Source organism: Juglans microcarpa x Juglans regia, chromosome 1D (assembly GCF_004785595.1).
Source record: "Juglans microcarpa x Juglans regia isolate MS1-56 chromosome 1D, Jm3101_v1.0, whole genome shotgun sequence".
Lineage (NCBI taxonomy): Eukaryota > Viridiplantae > Streptophyta > Magnoliopsida > Fagales > Juglandaceae > Juglans > Juglans microcarpa x Juglans regia.
In genome coordinates, this window is record NC_054594.1 from 33,345,161 (window position 1) to 33,366,242 (window position 21,082).

The 21,082-nt window shown below is 34.1% G+C and overlaps 2 protein-coding genes and 1 pseudogene across 3 annotated transcripts; 2 read left to right on the forward strand and 1 right to left on the reverse strand.

Moving 5' to 3' along the window:
• Positions 1-3,486: 3,486 nt before the first annotated feature.
• LOC121242422 (NADH dehydrogenase [ubiquinone] 1 alpha subcomplex subunit 8-B-like) lies at positions 3,487-6,302 on the forward strand. Its single transcript, XM_041140286.1, has 3 exons — positions 3,487-3,640; positions 3,755-3,959; positions 5,923-6,302. The coding sequence occupies exons 2-3, from the start codon at positions 3,772-3,774 to the stop codon at positions 6,053-6,055; spliced, it is 321 nt and encodes a 106-aa protein (XP_040996220.1). The 5' UTR covers positions 3,487-3,640; positions 3,755-3,771; the 3' UTR covers positions 6,056-6,302.
• Positions 6,303-7,316: 1,014 nt separating this feature from the next.
• LOC121242254 (serine/arginine-rich SC35-like splicing factor SCL28) lies at positions 7,317-12,748 on the reverse strand. 2 transcript variants are annotated; one of them, XM_041140147.1, is made up of 7 exons: positions 12,347-12,747; positions 12,072-12,149; positions 11,191-11,355; positions 10,984-11,045; positions 10,804-10,843; positions 7,968-8,180; positions 7,317-7,678 (listed from the first exon to the last, which is right to left on the reverse strand). In XM_041140147.1, exons 1-7 carry the CDS (start codon positions 12,529-12,531, stop codon positions 7,669-7,671), a joined length of 753 nt encoding a protein of 250 aa, XP_040996081.1. In that variant the 5' UTR covers positions 12,532-12,747; the 3' UTR covers positions 7,317-7,668. The 2 variants fall into 2 exon arrangements, with proteins under 2 accessions (XP_040996081.1, XP_040996085.1); XM_041140151.1 differs by lacking the exons at positions 10,804-10,843; positions 10,984-11,045 and having other exon boundaries at positions 12,347-12,748.
• Positions 12,749-13,910: 1,162 nt separating this feature from the next.
• On the forward strand, positions 13,911-18,921 carry LOC121246815 (annotated as a pseudogene).
• Positions 18,922-21,082: the final 2,161 nt, after the last annotated feature.

A 21,082-nucleotide genomic window follows, 5' to 3' on the forward strand; every position in this document is an offset into this window, starting at 1 on the left:
TAGATGTTGTGCCTTAATTAAGTTGTATTGGCTTGTACATCAATGGTTTGACAGATGACTTTCATTGTATTTTGTATTTGGTGGTAGGAGTGAAAAAAAGAACAGGCTCATCGAAGAATCGGACCAAACCAATGGGGTTCAAAACTGGTTTGGTCTGGTACCGATTTTATTTTTTTCAAAACCAATCAAAACCGGGTCGGTTTCAATTTTCTTTTTTTCTAACAATGGACCAGACTGATTCATATATATATTTCAATTTTTATATTATATAAAATCTTTTTTATATTATATGATAAATTGTTAATTAATAGAACATTAAAAAAAATACTATTATTCAAGTATAATAATAATCTAATAATATAAAATTAATATAACATTTTATATACCATTCAATTAATCTTATAAATCTTAGTATAACATTTGTTTTCTGCTTCTTAGTATAACATTTGATATAACATTATTATTAAAAAAATTAATTTTATAAAATAAATTAATATAACATAAAATTTTAATCTTAAACATGTATAATTGATCATATGTTATTAATATAAACTATAAATATATATTAAGGATAAATACATATATGTACATTTGATTATGTACACATATAAAAAGAATATGTAACATCATGTTATCACTAACATATATGTAACCAAGCATATTATCACTAATATATATAATCAAATATATAAAAAAATTAGACACTAACATATTATTACTAACATACATAATCAAATACTATATCACTATATGATACTATTATATATATATATATATATACACTAATACTAATATTGTTAGTAATCCACTATATATAAATAACTATATAAATCACTATAGTATTAGTATAACTACTAATATTTTTTTGATAAGTATAACTACTAGTATTATATCACTATATAATCCCCTATATATCACTAATATAGTTATACTAACTACATAAATCCAGTAATATTATACTAAAATCGGAAAAGCCAGACTGAAATCGGTAAAATCGGAAGTACCGGTTTAGGAGTGTAACCGTTGCGGTATCGATATCTATTATTCAAATCTCAAAATCAGTGTATACTGGTTCAATTCTAAAATATATCCAAAATTGAACCGGTTACACCTTTATTTGATGGTTTCAATTTGAATAAAGTTTAATTGTTAGGAAAAAAAAATCTTAAAGTGAACCGATTAACATTTCGGCACCAAAAATTCAAAATTAAGGCCCGATTTGGATACATAATTCAGTTGAGATGATATGAGATATTTTAAATAGTAGTGAGATTTTTTTAATTAAGATGAGATAAGATAGTTTGTAAAAAAAATGTATGTTTGAATAGTGAGATGAGATGAGATAGTTTTAACTTTTTAGGATTTGATAAAGGAAAATACTAAAACCACAACTGGGTATTACCAACTGGGATCCTGACTGGTTTCTTTTTTACTTAATGATTAAATAAGTATTTTTTATTGATGTTGTGAATTTTTTTAAAAATATATTTAAAAATGATAAAAAAAATTGCATAAAAAAAGAGAGAGAGAAAGGAAAACACTAAACGGGATTCCAGTCGGGATCCCTTTTGTGTGGGTGTAGAAACACTATTTGATAAAAGGGTAGGTCCCACCAATGATTGAGTAATAATTATGAATATATTAATCAAAAAATAATATTTATGTGTAATTAAAAAATCTATCATAAATAAATTTAAATTTCAAAATATATTGGGAAGTTGTTGGCTGAAATTACTGTATAATTCCAAAAACTAATTTCTCTTTTTTAAAAGATATTATTCTTAAGATATTATCATTTTAAAAAATAATTTAAATCCCAAAATATATTGGGAAGCTGTTGACCTAAATTTATAATTTCTTTTTTGTAAAAGATATTTTTATCTATTTATTTTTCTATATATAAGAAATTCGTCATTTTTTATTCTAATTATAAATTATAATAATTTTAATGATTGTAATAAATAAGTATATGAATTATGTTGTAGATTTGTTTTAAATAATTTATTATTTTCGAACTTTCTAATAAAACTCTAAAATGCACTTCTATTCAATACTCACAAAATTATCAATTTTTTTGGTGAAAATATATTATTCTAATAATGACTTATTGATTATTTTATTTTAATCACAAAAGAATTTTTTTATTGTGTGAAATTCTTTTTACTGCTTATTTCAAAAAATAATGAGTTGAGTTTGAAAATTTACAGATAAAGTAAAGATATAAAATCAACCATTTGAATAGACAAAATTATCTCATCCGTAGAGACTAGATGAGATAATCATCGGGCCTAACTTTGCAGTAACAGTTAGTGGTACATTTTAAAAAATAATAATAATTAGGGCTACAAATGATCCGGTCCGGCGATGGACCGAATATTTTTAGTCCATAATTTTTCTGGACCGGATCGAACCGAACACCCAAAGGGACCGGACTGGACCAATTGTTATCGGTCCGGTCCGGTTTGTCCGGCCTAATTTTTTTTTTTTTTTAAATAATTAATAAAAAAAATTATTTAAAATACTAAATTAAATTAAATGACTTATTAATGTGGATTATGTAACAAACTCAATAAAAAAAATATTTTATATGGTCAATGATAATAAATTAGATGAAAATTATATTATTAATTTATATAATTACTATATAATTAACTAATTGATATTATATATTAGTTAATTCATAGAATATTAACAAGTGTTAATAACATATTTAAAATTTTATAATGTTAATAGTGATAGGTTAAATGAAGATATATATAAAATATTGTTAATTTATAGAATATTAACAAGTATTAATAATATATTTAAAATTTTATATTGTTAATTGTATAATTATTATATATAAAATATATATAATTTTTTTTTTCATTCGGTCCGGTCCGGTCCGAAAAAATCTTAGACCGTGGACCGTACCGAAACTTTTCGGTCCTCTAAAATGTGGACCGGACCGAACCGGTCTAAGTCTTGGTCCGGTCTTGTCCGGACCGAAACGGTCGGTCCGACCGGACCGTTTATCACCCCTAATAATAATAAAAGGACAATATGACAAAAATGGCCTCAAAAGTTCATAAATATTACTACATGTGCAACTTAGGGTTAGAGGTGTAACTGGTCCGATTTTTTACAAAATTTGGGACCGAAACACCGGTTTTATATTTTTAAAAATCGATTCAGCACCCGTTATCCCCATAAACCGATACTTCAGGTTTTATCGGTTTCGGTCTGGTTTTTCGGTTTTAATATGCTATATTATATATTATATAATATATAATATATAATACTATAGTGATAATATATTATAATATTTATTATAATTGTATTATAAACTATAGTTATATATTATAATATATAGTGATATAGTATTACTGTATTAGTTTTGACTTAGTTTTAAAAAAAATAAAATCAATATCGGATCAAACTAAACTTGATACCGGACCAAACCCGCGGGTCCGGATTGGTTCACCAGTTTTTTTTACACCCATCGACTCGGGGTGCACGTTAGCACATTCTACCTTCTTTCGGCTCTCACAGACACACAACACAGTGCCCTCTAATTCCAAAGCTCTCGTTTTTCTTCCCTTTTCCTCCCTCCCCGGCGTTGTTTCTCAGTAGAGAAAACCCGTTCAGGACATACTAACAGGTAAAACGACAGTTTCAGACTCCGAAAAATTCCTAGATTTTCCTTTTCTTTTCTCGATAGCCAAACAGAAATGTAAGTTGTTTGTCAGGGCTTTGATTTCTAGTATGCCTACAGATTAATCGGAATAGGATATGGCGAGCGCAATTGATGCATCGGGAGATCCGATCCCGACATCGGCAGTTCTGACATCGTCATCCAAGCACATATCGCTCAGATGCCAAGCGGAGAACGTGGCCTTCCTCAAGTGCAAGAAGCAGGATCCTAACCCCGAGAAATGCCTCGACAAAGGCCACCAAGTCACTCGCTGCGTCCTTGGCCTGTAATGCTCTCTTATGATTTTGTTTACTCTTTTCATTTGATTTGATTTGATTTGCGTCCCTTTATATCTCAATTTGTGTTCTGTTTGGTCTCTGGGTAAATGTTAAAGAAGAAAGGAAATCCACGTATTGAGTAGTTACATTTTTAAAATTTGAGACTGTAGGATGAAGTAAAATGTTAAAGAAGAAATGATGTTTTTTCGATTACCTATCAAAGAAAATAGAAACTAGAAAGACCAGAAATATTTGAGAGTTTCAGCTTTGTTAAACTATTAGACTTTCTTCGGGATTCGTGGCAATTAAGTGGAGATTGGGTTTTCTCTGCTGAAATATCATTCTAAGTTGAACTCTGAATGTGGATTTTCTTTTAGCAATTGTTTTGTTTCTTTCTGTTGAAGTTCTTTGGTCTAGGCAACATTTCAATGCGAGGATTCTTGTTTTAAAGCAGTAGAAATATTTTGTTAATATACCATTTACTGCGTTTCGATATTTAGGTTTGTACCACTTGACTCTTATAAGGCTCATTCTCACCCATGGAACCTAACCCCCAGGGAGACTAGCACAGCAACCCACCGCCATGGCATCCCACTTAAACCGTAGTTTGATCCCAGGGAGAATCAAACCTATGACATGGGGCTCATGCACACAAGTTCGCCCTTGCCACTTGTGCTACCCATGGGTGGGTTGTTATCAGCATTAATTGGTGACATAAATTGTTACATAACTCTTGAAGAAAATCTTAAACTTATTTTGCCTTCGGTGCCTTTCATTTGAAAAAAAAATATCAAATCTCATCTATGCTGTTGGATATTTGAATCTGTTTTAAAACCACTTCAACGATTCTAGGGTTCTTTTTTAATCCATTATGCCTTGAAGATATATTTGCAAGTTTGTTTTTTGATACATCCAACACCCCACTGAAGTTGGTCACACAACAAGTAGTATGTTGATACACCAAGCTTGGAAGCAGCGAAACTTTTTTGTCTTTGCTCCTTTTGTAATTTAATGAAACCATGCTCAGTTGCCAAGGTTATTCTTACTACTAATTGTATTTCCTCAGTGATCTGTTACAAAATGGTCCTTTTATTAATTATAAAAAAAAAATGGTCCTTTTGCTGTCAATTGGTTTTGGATTTTTGTGATTTAATTTGAAAAAAATGCATAGTTGGGGTTGCAAAATGAAAATTTCCCCTCCCCAACATCGCAAGCAGGTGAATGGTGTATGTCATCGGTGCACCCACCAAATTACAATATGGAAAAAAAAAATTGGAAAAGAAAGTTAGAATCCCCTTTGACTGAAAAGCTTGCATTACTTTCATCCATATGGGCCAGGAGGTTGATCTATCGTGTGTCACACACATCCTACTCGAATGGTACTCGATCATTTACTATTATGACAGTGACATACAATAAAGTAATCTGTAGGCTTACGAGGGTGAATTACTTTTGTAGTTCATCAAATAATTTGATAGCTTACCATATGAAGCTCAATTCTGAATCTTGAAGCAACATAATTTAGGGAGTCAGACACTTCCCTGGTTTTTCCTCTATGCCCGTGAAGGGTATGTCTACAAATGATTTATCCAACTATTCATCATCAAGCTTCTTTTGTATGCTGGACTAGCATGTTAAAATGTTTCCCTCTTTTCCTCATGCTTGTTTATTATAAAGGACGAGACAACCTTTGTACTGAGCCTTCTTTCAGCCTAGTATATATTCGGCTATAATTTGTTAGTACTGTAACTACGTGTTTGTTTTTAGACATCCATATGGGTAAAATTACATAGTTTGTTCAGGTTGCATAATCCCCAAGAGAATTTGAATATTTGTTTATGGTTCTTGATAATTTATAGTATTTGCTGGGAAGAAATATGTTAAAACATTAGTATGAAACCTTTTTAGACTTTTTGGTTCATCATTCGTGCGCATCATTTCCAAATGATCTGATTTTTGGCCGCCCTGCAGGCTGAAAGATCTTCACCAGAGGTGCACAAAAGAGATGGATGCATATGTTGGATGCATGTATTACAACACAAATGAGTTTGATTTATGTCGCAAAGAGCAGCAAGCATTTGAGAAAGCATGTCCTTTGGAATGAGACAAGCCAATCCCGCGGTCACAATAACATCGGCAGTTTGCATTGAGCAAGTACTGTTGTTGCATACAGTTTTAATTGAGCATGTTTTTCGGCGTGGAGATTGTCACCCATTTTGCATGTTCACTGTTCAAATTTTCCGTAGGAAATGCTTCCAGGTCTGGACGACGTTGCCTTCTTTTCGAGCATAATTATTGATGAATGACCATCCATTTTCTAAAATGTAATTGACAGACTTTTTTTTCCCTTCTGTTTCTGTTCCGGAAGCATTTAAAAAAATAATAATAAAAAAAAATTATTTTCCTTGATGAGAGAGTGAGCGAATGGTTTACAAGGACAGGAGCGTGCACCAGAAGTACTAGGACATCAGAAGTACTTCTGATGATAATCTACCAGGAAGTCACCAAAACTATTGGAGAATTATAATAAGAAGGTTCTGGTACCCAACAGCCAGTAGCTATAGGGTAGTAGTGCACCTTGTCTTTAAAAACAAATGCTAGTTTTCAGGAAATTATAATTTCTCAGAACAAATAATTAAAAAAAAAAAAAAAAAAAAAAAAAGAGGGGGGGGATGGAAAACGAGCAGCTACATCATTACTATATCGACCTCAAATCGCAAGGACGAGGTAGTGTTTCTCGCTACAGTGATAGTGAGATTTCAGTGTGAAGGTAACGTGACACCCTCTATGTAACAACTGTCTAAACAAAACAATCCAACCGATTATCACTACCATCTTTCTTTTTTTTTTTTTTTTTTTTTTTTTCTGAAGCTCCTAAGATCTCACCCCCATTGCGGGATCAACCTTCTCTTTAGTTATTGTTAACCATAGTTCATAGTTCATAGTTCATACCCTCATCTCTTGTCCGACAATGCAGAGAATGTATTAGTGGAAACCTTCCGTGATTTCGAGCCACCATCTGAAGTTCTCAACACCTATTAACAGCACAACTTATTCACGCCAAATACCATTAAGACCGAACCAGAGCTTTTTAACATGAAATTTCCCCAGACTTCTAAAATCTCTTCTGCTATATGCTGACCCCTACCCCTCATAATTTTCTTTTTAGTAATACTGTTATATATTATCTTGAATTTTTTATTTATTTAAAAAGTCAGGTGGAAATGTGTATCCCATTATTTCAACTAGCATTCCCTATCACGGCCACACATCTATCATTCATAGGACAGGTGGCAAGCACCAGCCCACAGGGAATTAATTGCAGTCAGAAATATTCTACGCAGATAAAAAAAAAAACAACTTAAAAACAAGCAACCAGAGTATGCAAATTGTACTACAAATAACCTACTCCCACGTAGTTACTAACGGTAACTAGGTCAAATGCCATTTTAGCAAACCCCAAAAGCACGCGGAACAAATCCTAAAGAACTAAACCAACCATACAAACGATCCTCCAAAAATTACAAGCACCCAGTTAACTAACAAACAAAACGGACTCAATTCGACAAAACACATCTGTGCAGTAACAGTCATATCCACAATATTTGTGCTCTTTACAGAATACAAAAACGCAGTCGTTGTCCAGCCAAATTAATGGCGCTAAATACGCTCTGATCCTGTGAAGAGCACCACATGACCAGCAACATGCAAAGGCCATCAGCGAGGACTGCATAGTAAGAATCAAAGGAACGGTCACTTTTCTTCTCAATTAACCAATGCAAAATTGATAAAAGGAAAGTTCTCTCTCTAGGGGGCTAATCTTCAATTACCCATCATCACCAACCCATACCATTCTCGCCGATGGGACCTTGAAAGATCCAATACGTTGAATCATCCCTAGCCCCACAGATAATAATGATAATGATTGTACGATGTGCTTTAGATGGCACTAAAATGTATTTCAATACCAGTTCATACAGAAGCTGATCATGAATACAAACAGAAAAACATTCTACCTGTACGATCGTGACCGAGATCTTGAAGGACTGCGATCATGACCCCTTGGACTCAGTGACCTGCTCGGTGCATAATCTCTTGCAGCACGAGGACTCCGACCATTTTCCCTTGGACTCGGGGACCTTCTATAGTCCCTCTCATCGCGTGGAGGAGACCGTGAAATTGACCTAGAATGCACTGGAGAACGATAATCATCCCTAGCCCCACGGTCCCTGTCTCAATGGCAAGGAACGAAAGATACTTAAAAAATAAAACAAAATAAGAAGAAAAAAAAGCATATAAATCAGCACATGGGACAAAAAACAGATATATATATATATATAAATATATCTTACTGAAAAATCACACCAAATTAGAAGCATCTCTATTTTTCACAAACAGATAGAAGTCCAACTCACAAACCATAAAGCTCCATAAACAAAATTAGTTCAGCAGAGTTCGTCATCGGAATCAAAATTAGATACTTTGCTTTTAGATAGAAGGTTTTCACTCACATCCTCAGCAAAATCTAACTGATCAAAATATGACCTTTACCTGCACCTTCCCCAAGATTTCTGAACAAAAATATGACACTTGGATCCAAACAGTGACAGTTAAGCTCTATAATGATGCACTGGGTGAACAGCATCTGATAACTTCATAGCTCTCTTGGCCCCAACTTTCTAAAACCTCAAACTATCTTTTTCTTGGACAATGTCATCATATCTCTACCAGTAAAAACTTTGAATTGCTTCCCTTCTTTGAAGATGATTTCTTTCTTTGGCCAAATATAGGCTCAATGTTTCTTTCTTAACTGGATGGTATATGCAAAACAAGATATCAAACACAACAAATTTCTTATGAAAAGAAAATTACTTGAGCAGCTTAAATAAGGAAAATATAAAGTATTTTTGTGATAGAATCATCTCTTGCACCGATTTATCTTAGTCGAGTTCATTCAACGATAGCAAGCCTCACAAACCAAAATTCGGAGGAAAGCAAGCCCATGCAAGTTGTGTACAAAATAGCTGATGAAGACGAGATTATAGATAAGTCTATTGATCGAATTTGATAGAAATGTAAGCAAGTTTCCCATCACTTTGAGCTCTCTTTTCTAGTTAATCTTTTATTAATCCCGAAGTCTTTGAAGTCTCCCTTTTCACTTTAATGTCTGCATAAAAAGGGCACCAGCAGATATTATTCATTGCAACATGTGCTACATTATGTCCAAGAGACAACAAACTCCTTATGGCAAAAGACACAACATAGGAATTCATCAAGGGTTCAACTTTCAGAGATTTCTTCTCTTGGTAAGTGAATTAAAATTTTTCCAAGATCCCAAAAGTAAACCAGCAGGATTTTCACAATCTCGCACCAAAAGGGAAGGAAAAAAAAACTGCAATCCTCATTTGACAAAATCCCTTATATTAACCATTTCGCAACTTCAGTACATATGCCATCATTGTTGTGAAGATATAAAAAAGAATCTCTCCTTAGGAAGTACTACAAAACTATAAAATTCACCAAGAAATAATAACAAAAGAAAATAATACAGAGAAAAACATAACAGGATAACAAATTGCCAAACATAGAAGGCATCAGGAAATAGCTTTCAAACATCAAATAGACTAGCATTAGCATTAGTTTTGTGTCATTATTGCTAATAATCAGTGATCTTAATTATAGCAGTTCAAAATTAAACCTGTATACTGATTCTCAATATGGTTTGGAAATAAAATTATGTATCAAATCAATCATCTATGAAAAAAGACATCCTGCAAGTGTTTACCTATGATCCTTTCTCTTACCAAATGAAACCAGTCTGCCCAAATAGGACTAACATTTGGGAATGCTAGTTGGAAATTTCAGTTCTTGAGACATTTGATTGTGAAAGTGGTGAGGTCAATCGAGCATATGTTTGGAAAAAGTTTAGCGAGATGCGATTTTTTAAGCTTAAACCTTTGTGTTTAGTTTTTTTTTTTTTTGGTGTGGGGGGGTTCATAGAAATTGACACACCTGGTTAGATGAGAGTTTTTTTTTACAGAAGATAAAAAAATAGTTTTGGTGTTTAAGAGATGGTTGAATTGGAAGCTAAAAATATTCTACAAATGTTTTAAACCAAACGTGTACTAAAATTTTAAGCTCACATTACAAGTATAAATTTAAATGTATACTCAATGCATTTGACATACTGCATTACATAGCCAAAGCAGTAGTAGCATCCATTAGTTTTCTGCCTTACATAGCAAACCCAGAGCATAGAGATGGGACAAGGGTTATGGCAAATGGACAATGAAAGCAACACCGTTGGTCAGATGTATGGCTTTGTTAATTGGAGTTGACTATTCTCGCACGGGCAATAATAACATTTTTTGGAATTCTATCTACCCACGATGTTCTAAACAACTTGTTCATGTTTTATCGGGCAATGTCATATAAGTTCTAGGCATATAGGAGAAACATAGGCATTGTGCCATGAATCTTTACTGCCATATATAACAAAGAAAGGCACAATGTATACTAAGAATCCAATTTTTTTTATAGGTGGATACTGAGAATCCAATAATAATTCATCAACTCAAAACTTTTGCCTGACCACAACAAATGAAATGAACAAATAGAATATGCAGAGGATTATAACAAAGCAGTTGTGCATACCCCATGGCACCAAAAAGATTAAAAGAACCATAATAGTACTCCAAGCATGTAGCACTGAATTTCTTTTTAAGTGCATATAGCATTTAAGTTATTTTTTTTTTTAGGAGGTGACATATAGCATGAAAGTATTAAGAATGACAAAAACAACAACAATCCCCAATTTTTAATGGAAAGTCTTCTGAGAGATAAAATCCAAACCTTGAGTCATGCCTAGCTGGTGTAGGTGACCTTGAGTAAGCTGTGACGAGTAAAAATAAGTTTAGATAATTTAGCAAAAATTTAAAGCAACAAACAGTTCTTTTCACAAAAGAACTACAAATAATACTTTTCCAACTTCACAAAAATAAATTGATTGCAGAAGTGAAGGCTCAAACTAACAGCGGTATCGGCGTCTAGGAGACCTTGGAGGAGTTCTCCTTCTGCTTCCTCCATATCTACCACTTTTTTTAGGTGTACAGGGTAGGAATGTAAAACAGAGTCAGCAAGCGCTTGATAAGGTAAACAGTTTATCACAATTTCAAAGAAGATTCCAGACACCAAAAAGGCCTTACTGGAAAATTCAAAATAACTGAAACGTTGTTATACCTTGTACGGGAAGTTACACGCATTTCTTGAGGCGTTTTTCTGTTCTCCTCAGCAAACACAATTCGTATTTCACGTCCACCGATAATTGTATGGTTCAGTTGTTGTTTTGCTTCTGCAGCATCTTCAGCATAACGGTACTTCACAAATCCAAAGCCCCGTGGCTCCCTATGCGTACAAAAAAAGAAAAAAAAAAACATGATTCACTCCCTCAAATTAACTGTATCAAGAACTTGGACCACAATGTCAACAAAAAATAAACAATTTTCCCTTTTCACGAAAATATTTGCTTAATGAATTATACCGTTTTCAACATGCACACGTACACACATTCACACACATAAACATTACCACACAAACATTACAATAGATATGTAGCACCAAACTCATCTATATTCTTATATTCTTGAATATGCCATGACTTAAAGTGTCTTTTATTCAGATTTTCTAACCAATATTTCAATATTAGACATGCTTTCGACTCTGGGAAATAATCTTTAATGTTACTTGAGAACTCATAAATGATCTGTGTACAAAGAGATATAGTAGTGAGCGGCGAAACCATTGTTCATTGATTTTAAGCATAAAACCTACAAAACAATGAATGTGTTGCTGTATTACGAAACAAAACATAAGGACAGCAACTAGATACATCTCTAGGCACTTGCTACAAGTAACTTAACTTAACGGCGTATATGAACTGAGAACTATAATATAAGTATATTAATCTCCCAATCAAGTTTTCAACAAACTTACCTTGAGAAAGCAAATCATTCAAAGTGTGACTCTTGATCAAACAGATAAAATCAATCAAATCAACCAATGAAAGACACACAATAAGCAACCAACAGCCAGCACAAATATAGTGCAGACGAAAAACATACCCGGTATAGTAGTTCTTTGGTAGATAAACATCCTTCACGGGACCATATCGCTCGAATGGAATCCTCAGGTCTTCTGTCCTGCACATCGTAGTTCAAAGTCTCAAACATTTCATTCTTTAACAGTGGAGTATTCGCTGATTACATTGAGAGTTTAGAAAATAGTTAAGAGTTGAAATTTGAAGAGAAATAATATTACGATGATCGGACACCACAAACAGGGATAATAATACAAAATTTTCTATTGAGAAAAAGACTTGAAGAAGAAAGGAAAATACCTTGCGTCAAGGGGGAGATTGCGGACCAGCAAACCAGAAGGAGCAGGGGAGCGACGGTCTCTGTAGGATCTGCCTTCTCGATAGCGATCGCGAGGCTCATCTTCGTATCGCTTGCGACCGCGTGGCGGAGTTCGGCTCCGCCGGCGAGGGCTGTAGCTTCTGCTACGGCTCCTGTACCTCGCCATTGCTGCAGATTCTCTCACTTTTGCTCAAGATTAAAAGCCGATTGAGAAACCCTCGGAGTGGAGAGGGCTTGAACTTTGAGCACGGATCACAGAAACAAAACCTAAACCCTAACCCTAACCCAGACCCAAACCCTAAACCATGGAAAAAGGGGGGAAATATGCGCTCGATATGATAATATAGAGGTATGTGTTGGACGTCGTTTGGAAAGTTTTGGAGGGAGAGGATAAGGGCGTGGATAACTAAAGCGGCCACTATATAGTGAGCAATAAGTCAGTGGTTGACTGAAGCCCTTTGCTCTGGCCTTAATTCGGCCCATTGTTATGTTGGACTTAAGGCCGTATCCCGCCCAATATGGGCCTGAACCATTTGTTTCCAGGCCCGTTATCCTGGATCGTATTGATATCTAGCATTAAGATGAATATATTTATCCTATTATAATAAGCACCTATCACGCTTCTACAGTAATAAACAGTAAGATTTTGTCCATCCGTGTAACTTTTTCGTGTGTGCTGTGTGGTTACTTTTTTATCCCTCTATTTTCTGCTTTTGTGTCCGTTTATGCGAGGTCTTTTGGTTAGCTGTGTCAGAGGGTCAGCAGCTTTACTTTTTTTTTCCTATTTGTCTTTTTACTTTCCTATTTCGTTTCCATCTTCACTTTTTATTTCTTCTTCTCGCCGAAAGTAACATTTTTCTCTCTTCTTCTTTCTCCTCTCTCTCTTCTCTACATCTTCATCTATGCGCTATCTCTCCTTTTTTTTTTTTCTTCTTCTTCTTCTCTATCTCTTCTCTACATCTTCTTTATTGGTGGATTGTCACCAGGTGTTTAGAAAATGCAGCTCATGTAGAAGCATTCAAGTGGCAGCTTACCAATGAAAATAAAGGCTATTGCGTGAGAGAAGCAGGTCATGCAACTGCCACTCGAGATGGTCAAACCAAGATCGGCGACAGTGGCATCGTGCGGGGTGGTGAAGCTGAGAGAGAGAAAGAGAGAGGGATCATCTAATGTGCGGTGGCAGCACTTACCCAAGGACGAACAAAGAGACAACAACACCGTGGGAGGTTGTGACAGATGCTGGGCTGAGGTGATGGTGCGGCGAAGGGCTGATGGCCAAACACGAGGTGAAGGATGCACGTAGTAATGGTCTGGATGGAGGTTGATGGTGGCGTTGTTCGACTAGGTTGCGTCGAACGATGACAAGCAAAAAAGAGAAACTACTCTATTTTCAGGAAGTAAAATAAAGGTACCTTCGATGTTTGCTTGACCGTGGAGGAGGCCGGGTGGCTGGCGACAGTGGTTCTCGGTGGAGGAAAAATGGGCTGCGGTGGATGTTGTTTGGCGTTAACCAATGGCTGAGTAGAAGATGTAGGTTGCGGGGAGATGGTTTTCGTGGTGAGGAAGTTGGTGGTGGAGGAGGCTTGCAGAGGTGATCATTGTGGCAGTTCTTAGACGCAGAAGGGCATGCATGGTTGGGTTGATGTCATGTGCTCTAGCTTCGGTGATTGGCTTTCAACTACGGTGCTGTGGGTTTTTTTTTCTAAGGTGCAGTGGTTGCGGTAGCTATGATGGGGTTGGTTTGTTCATGGTGTTGTTTTGTTCTTTCAAATGAAGGGAGGGCTAAAATTGAAAAGGAATGGTATTTCTTTTGTGTTAGAGACAGAAAGTACCCAACTGATTTAAGGATGAACGGGGCTACGGATTCTGGGTATTGGAAAGCGACAAGTAAAGACAATGAGATATACAGGAGGAAAGCACTCGTTGGAATGAAGAAAACTCTTGTTTTCTACAAGGTGAGGGCTCCTAAAGGGGAAAGAATCGATTGGGTCATGCGTGAATATAGATTAGAGCGGAAATATTCTATATACAACCCAAAGTTTTGAATACTGTACCCGAAGTCGTACCGGTCAAGGTACTAGAACGAAATATTTCGTTATCGGTACCGTTTCGTGTACCATTTCGGGGTAATATTTTGGTACCGGTACAGTTTCGTGTATTGTTTCGGGGTAATATTTCGGTACCGGTACCGTTTTGTGTACCGTTTCGGAATAATTTATACCTGAATAAATTATATATATACAAGCATTAACTATATTCCAAAATAACAACAAAATAAGTCATAAACTCAATACTTCTTAATACAAGTCTTAAGTTTTAAGTTACAACTAACATAAAGTTATAAATACCAACATTATCATGATAAAATCATTAACGTCACCACGTCATCAAAGATACTCATCCTCATCAAAATGACAATAAGGATCAGGGTTCGACATGTTAATCAAAATATTTTCATCAACGTCATCAACATCAATACCAACATTATCATTGTCTTTCTCATTTGGTGAGGCTAATGGGTCCTCAATACTTGCCCAATCCAAATCTTCTCCATCAAGAAGCTTAGATTCTTCACCCACTCATTCTTCCATCAAATCAATGTTTTCAAGATTGATTGGATTTAAAGCATCTCTTCCCTTTTTTATGCTCCTGTCAAAATAAAATCAAACATAAGTGAAAATATTATATATTTTTCAACAGTGAAAACATTAATATTAAAAAAATTTACCTCTCTCTCAGCTTCAAGTTATAACGAACAAATACTAAGTCATTCAAACGTTTATGCAATAATCTATTTCTCTTCTTTAAATAAATAAAATCAAATGTGCTCCAGTTTCTCTCACATCCAGTTGCACTACAACATTGACTTAGTACTCGAACAACAAACCTTTGAAGCGTTGGAACTTCGCAACCAAATTGGGTCCACCATGCAACTATAACAATAATGTAATTATAAATTATCATTTAAATACAAGTAAAAATAAAATAAAATAAAATTTAAAGTACAAAGTCACACTATTTAACAAGTGATATTGATAAATGATAATACCTGGATTAATCTTATCACGCTGGCGGATTGCTAAAGAATGTCCAAACTCACCTACTGCATTCTTATACAAGTCAAGTTCTGCAATGATCTTGTCTTGATTATCGGGATCAAGTCCCATCTTCATAACACATCTGTTGAAACCTCTTACAACATCATTTTTATTTTTAAAATTGGAGCTATAGTAAATTCCAGGGTTAAGAAAACAACCCGCCGCATGTAATGGACTGTGAAGCTGTCTATCCCATCTAGAATCAATAATCTTGGTGAATGGACTGAATAAACTAACTTTGTTATTGCATCTTGCTTTTATGTTCTCTTTGGCTCTTTCCATTGCATCATACAAGTATCACATTGCAGGCTTTTCATCCCAGTCAACAAGTCATAGAACACGAACCAAAGGCTCACTAACTTTAACAATAAATTGACATTGAGCCTAAAACTCTTTATCGTCTAAAACGATCTCAGCTATCTCCTTCCCTATGCTGCTCTTAGAATGATTTGATGCAATCCATTTATCACAAGTAAACATTTGTCTGAGTTCTTTCTTAAACAAGAGCAAGCATTGGATACTTAAAAAATTTGTCGCGAACCTTGTAATTGCAGGACGACACAAATCATGACCTTTGGTAAAGTCTTTTCTCATCAATGCCAAAACCCAACTATGATTATAGATGAACTTTGTTATCATTTTTCCTTTTTTATAGTATCATCAATAAGGGGAAAATATCTTGGATAAGAAAAATTCTCCAACATTAAGTCTATGCAATGAGCTGCACATGGAGACCAGTAGAAAGAGCCATACTTCTGTTGTAACTTTTTTCCTGCAGCTTTATAACTTGCATCATTGTCCGTTATGAACTGCACAAGATTCTCAGCTCCAATTTCTTGAACAACCTCATCAAAGATATTAAATAATGTTTCAGCATCTTTTCTAAGACCAGATGTATCAACAGACTTTAAGAACATTGTACCTTTCGGACAATAAACTAGAAAGTTGATTATTGATTGTTGCTTCTAGTTTGTCCAACCATCTGCCATTAGTGAACAATCGGTCTCATTCCAAACCTTCTTAATTTGTTTCAAATAATCTATAACCTCATCCACAGCCATTTTTAACAAATTTCCTCTCAACTCATATAAAGATGGGCCCTTGAATCCTGGCCCGATGGCAGTCATGGCATCGATAGCTGGTTGATAAAACTTGGATTGAGCCGCATTGAAAGGAAGATTAGCATCATACCACCAGCGTGCTACAGCCATCTTTGCTTTTACAATCATCTCATTTGAACACATAGAACTCTTAATTGAAGGTTGGGCCCCAGGAGCTGTTCTTGGAGCAAAAAATCTACTCAATTCCCCCACTGACTTTCCAGTTCCAGATTCTTTCGACTTCCCCTTACCTTTTGAAAGCTGAGACTGTCCCTCCATACTATTACTATCATCAATATCATCAGGTGTTAAATCTATATTACCTCCAATCTCTGACCTTATCTTTCTTTTCTTCTCTTTGTTTTTTTTTTCATTTTATTAAGCAACTCATTCATTTGCCATTTTACATCTTCAGATACTTTTTTACATGATTCTACATCGCCTGGAATCCCAACTAGATGATACTTCAACCGAGTGATCCCGCCACCTCTAATTACTTTATTACAATATAAACATTCAGTATTATTTCTTGCCCCTGGCACTGCACGTGCATGGGCCCATGCTGGATCTTCTGATCTTACAGGAGCAAGTATTGGAGTTGAAGTCATACCAGCGGTTGATTGACAACTAGACATTTTTAACTATTAAAGTATAAAAAATCAACACTTATAAGTAAGCAAAATTAAAAAAAGAAGAAATTCAATAGTCATTAAAATTAACACTTATATATATTTTAGAAAAAATTCATCAAAATATCAAATCCAAACATGATTAACTTTAAAAAAACACCAGGTTTATCAGAAACCAAAGTACCAAACACCCACTGAATTTTAGCTAATAAATAAGGATATATATATATTTATCACTGATTTTGCTTATAAGTCACAAAAATCAAAATACCTCATATATATATATATAATAAAGCATCTGCGTAGGCCATAGAAAATCACCAAGTTAATACCAAATTGCAACTGGAGATAATAAGTTAATAACACCAAAACTAATACCGAATTGCAACCGGAGATAATAAAAGTATAAAATACGTTTCGAGTAGAATAGACTCAATAGAGTGCGACTGCGACGGCCATAGATGAAATATTTTAGCTAATATTTTATCAAAATACCGACTGCGTAGGCCATAGACAATCAACCAAAGTTATAGAATCATAGATACAATGTAGAATCTAAAAACAAATAAACACTATAAAAATATAATCTAAAACATCTATAAAATTTAAAAATACAATTCTGATTTATTTATAAAAAAAAAAAACTAACAAAAAATTAAATTAATTTCGAAAATTACCGGGGGGCAGAGACGACTGCGGACGGCGACTTGCGGCTGACGAACGGTGCGACTGCGAGCTGCACTGCTGCTGCTGCCGGTTGAAGGAAAATGAAGAATTAAAATTTGAGAGCTTGAGAGTTGAGGCTGGTCGACTGAGGCTGAAGAGAGAAAAGTGAAAAGAAAACAAATGCGTGAAACCGAAAAAGAGAAGAGAAATGTTAGAAACCCTAATACGTGAAAGTCTAAAATTGCCCCCGAAAGTTTATTAGAATTTCAAAAATGCCATTCCACTGGGTGTAGAATTTCGTACCGGCCGAAATATCAAATACCGGCCGATACTGGCCGGTACACTCGGTATTTTAAATGAAACGGAACATATATATTCCCGGTACCAGTCGGTACAGTACAGTACCAAAAACAGTGATACAACCTCCCCAAAACAGCTAAGGTAAAATTTTCTTATTCTATCTTCCTCTGTTCTTCTCTATTTCTTCTGATTCTCTTTTATGTTGCATTCTTGATGGTTTTGCTTTTGTTTTCTCTTCCAAAATGAGTGGGTTATATGCAGAGATTTTAAGAAAATCTAAGCTGGAAAGAAAACCCACATTTCAGGGTTGGTGAGCGTAGGCTCCTACACAAAGGGATCACATCCTTCACTGTTGCCTCTATTGATGGATTAATCTCCGTACAACAGTAGAACAAGAACCGATGTTGGTGAGACGACTCACATGACCTGCCTCTCTGATCCAATGGAGGAGCATGAGACCAAGGAAGACATGGTGGATGGCTTCAACAGTACTTCTGGCTTAGCTGCTTCTTCATCTTCTTCCTAAAATCCTTTTTATAATATTTCCTATGCTCCAAACTCATCTCACCATTTGAACACGGGGAATTTCCAGTTTTAAGAGTCAATCTTGATGCACAACTAGTCCATACTGAGGATGTTACTTGACAATCATGCACCGATGATGAAGCAAAATACAAAAGCAGAGTTCTTCTCACTCGAAACAGGCTTTAGTATGTATATATCTTTACTTTTCTCATGTCTTTTTTCCCCCGTTTTTAGTTGATAATCATTTTTAATAATCATAGATAAATTAAAAAAAAAAAACACCTTTCAGTGAGCAATAATGTGGATAATAGTAAAATCCCAGCAATTTATTTGCTAAAATTCTTTAATTTCAGCTAGCATATATATTTATTTATGGTACTTTTGCATATAGGTTCAAATTAATTAGAGAGAAACTTGTTCATTTTTTATAATCACCTTTCTTCTTTTAGGTTAGTGAGAATATTATCTCTCTTCATGGGTCATATATTTGGCCACCAACCCATATCAGTGATCAACTTTAATAACTTATAAAATATTTAACCACAAGCAATGCATCCAACTCAACCATAACATCATAAAAATAAAGTTGGTAACACATAAAAAAGACTAGTTTTAACTACGAAAGTCTCTGCAAAAACTTTCGAATCCCCATAGTAATCTCTAATAATACCACCACAACCAACAAATTTGGGGTTGCCCTTTGAGGTCCCATCGATATTAAGTTTTGTTCTACCAGTACAAAGATTCAGCCAGCGAATTAAACTAAACTTTTTCGATTTAGTCTTTAGCAATGGAATTCCCAAGAAAATTAAAATAGAAACATCACCCAACCTTATTATGCTCCTTGATGGTTTAATGATTAATCATCAGATTTAATTATTGCAACCACTTCACAATTTTTCAAATAATTCAATAAGCATGTTTGATTATACTTTCATATTTGGATAAGTTTCTTATTAGCCACAACTCCTAAATTATTAAATAGGGAACTAGCTGAGCAATTATATGAATTTGATTTGTGCCAAAAAATCGACCACCAAGTTAGCAATTATATGAATTTGATTTGTGCCAAAACAACCGACCACCAAGTTAGTAATTTATGTCTCCATCCTAAAGTTAAAGATCTAAGATGCCAAATATCTGTGAGAAGTGATGCCCTACAGATGCAACAAGAGAACAATCATTAAAAGTATGTAAATCAGACTCTACAGCCTCGCAGCCACAACTACACTTAGAAGCCAGGCTTATGCCATATTTTTTAGCATTAAAGTCCAAACCTACCCTATTATTCCACAATTTTCATACAAAATATAAATTTTCAGTGGAAGATTTTTACTCCTAATATATTTAGAAGCAAGAAATCGAGAGTGACTAAGTAGTGAATTTACCATCATTTGTATATGCATTCAATATCTATCATCATCACCGCTTCTTAGCCTTATTTGAAAACTAAGAATATGCTGCATCAATACAGGATTTTGAAGAATTTCAAGCATATCTCTCCGTCAATCAGTTGTAGAATATAAATCATTTAATCTCATATTTGATACAATGACATGGAAACCCAAGGATGCAAGGGACCCATTATCCATTCAATTGTCATGCCAAAAATTGATATTAAGTACTTGAAATCATTTTATATGTTTGTATATAAACAACATAAATATATTTAAAAATAATTTAGAAATTGATAACCATAACATAATTTGAAAAACGAATGAGTTGATAATGAGCATAAAATGTTACTCAATAATAAAGTTGAATACAACTTATATTTAAATAATCATTAAAAAAATAAGAAAAATTCTATTTGGAGTTTCTATTTAGAAACTGTATGTGCAAATCCTTCATTAAATAGAAAAATGTATCATTTTTATAAAAATATTATTATAATTTTAAAATAATTTAAAAATAAAATTGATTAAACTTACAATATAGTAACTATTTAAAGATTATACGTAATATTGTTCAAAATCCAATATTTACTCCCATCCTAGGCTTGCATTTTAAAGTCCCGAGATTCTCTCATTCCCATCTACTGATAGTTTGCCAAAAATATTTTTTTAAAGCGTCATTTGTCCGGAAAGGTTCCGCACCGTCCAAAGTTAAAACTACAACATTTTTTTTTTTTTTTTTTTGAAGAGAATACGAATATTAAGAACCTGTTTGAATACTTAGAATATTTTAAGTTATTTATAAATAATAGTAAAATAATTTATAAATAGTAATAAAATGATTTGAGTTAATATATTTTATTAGATTATAAAAAATGAGAGAAAAAAAAAGTTAATAAAAATATTTTATAAAGTTAAAAAATTATATTTTTTTTATATTTTGTTTGGAAATTTAAAAAATTATAATTATTAGATAAAAAAGTTGAATATTTGAAATTGAAATTT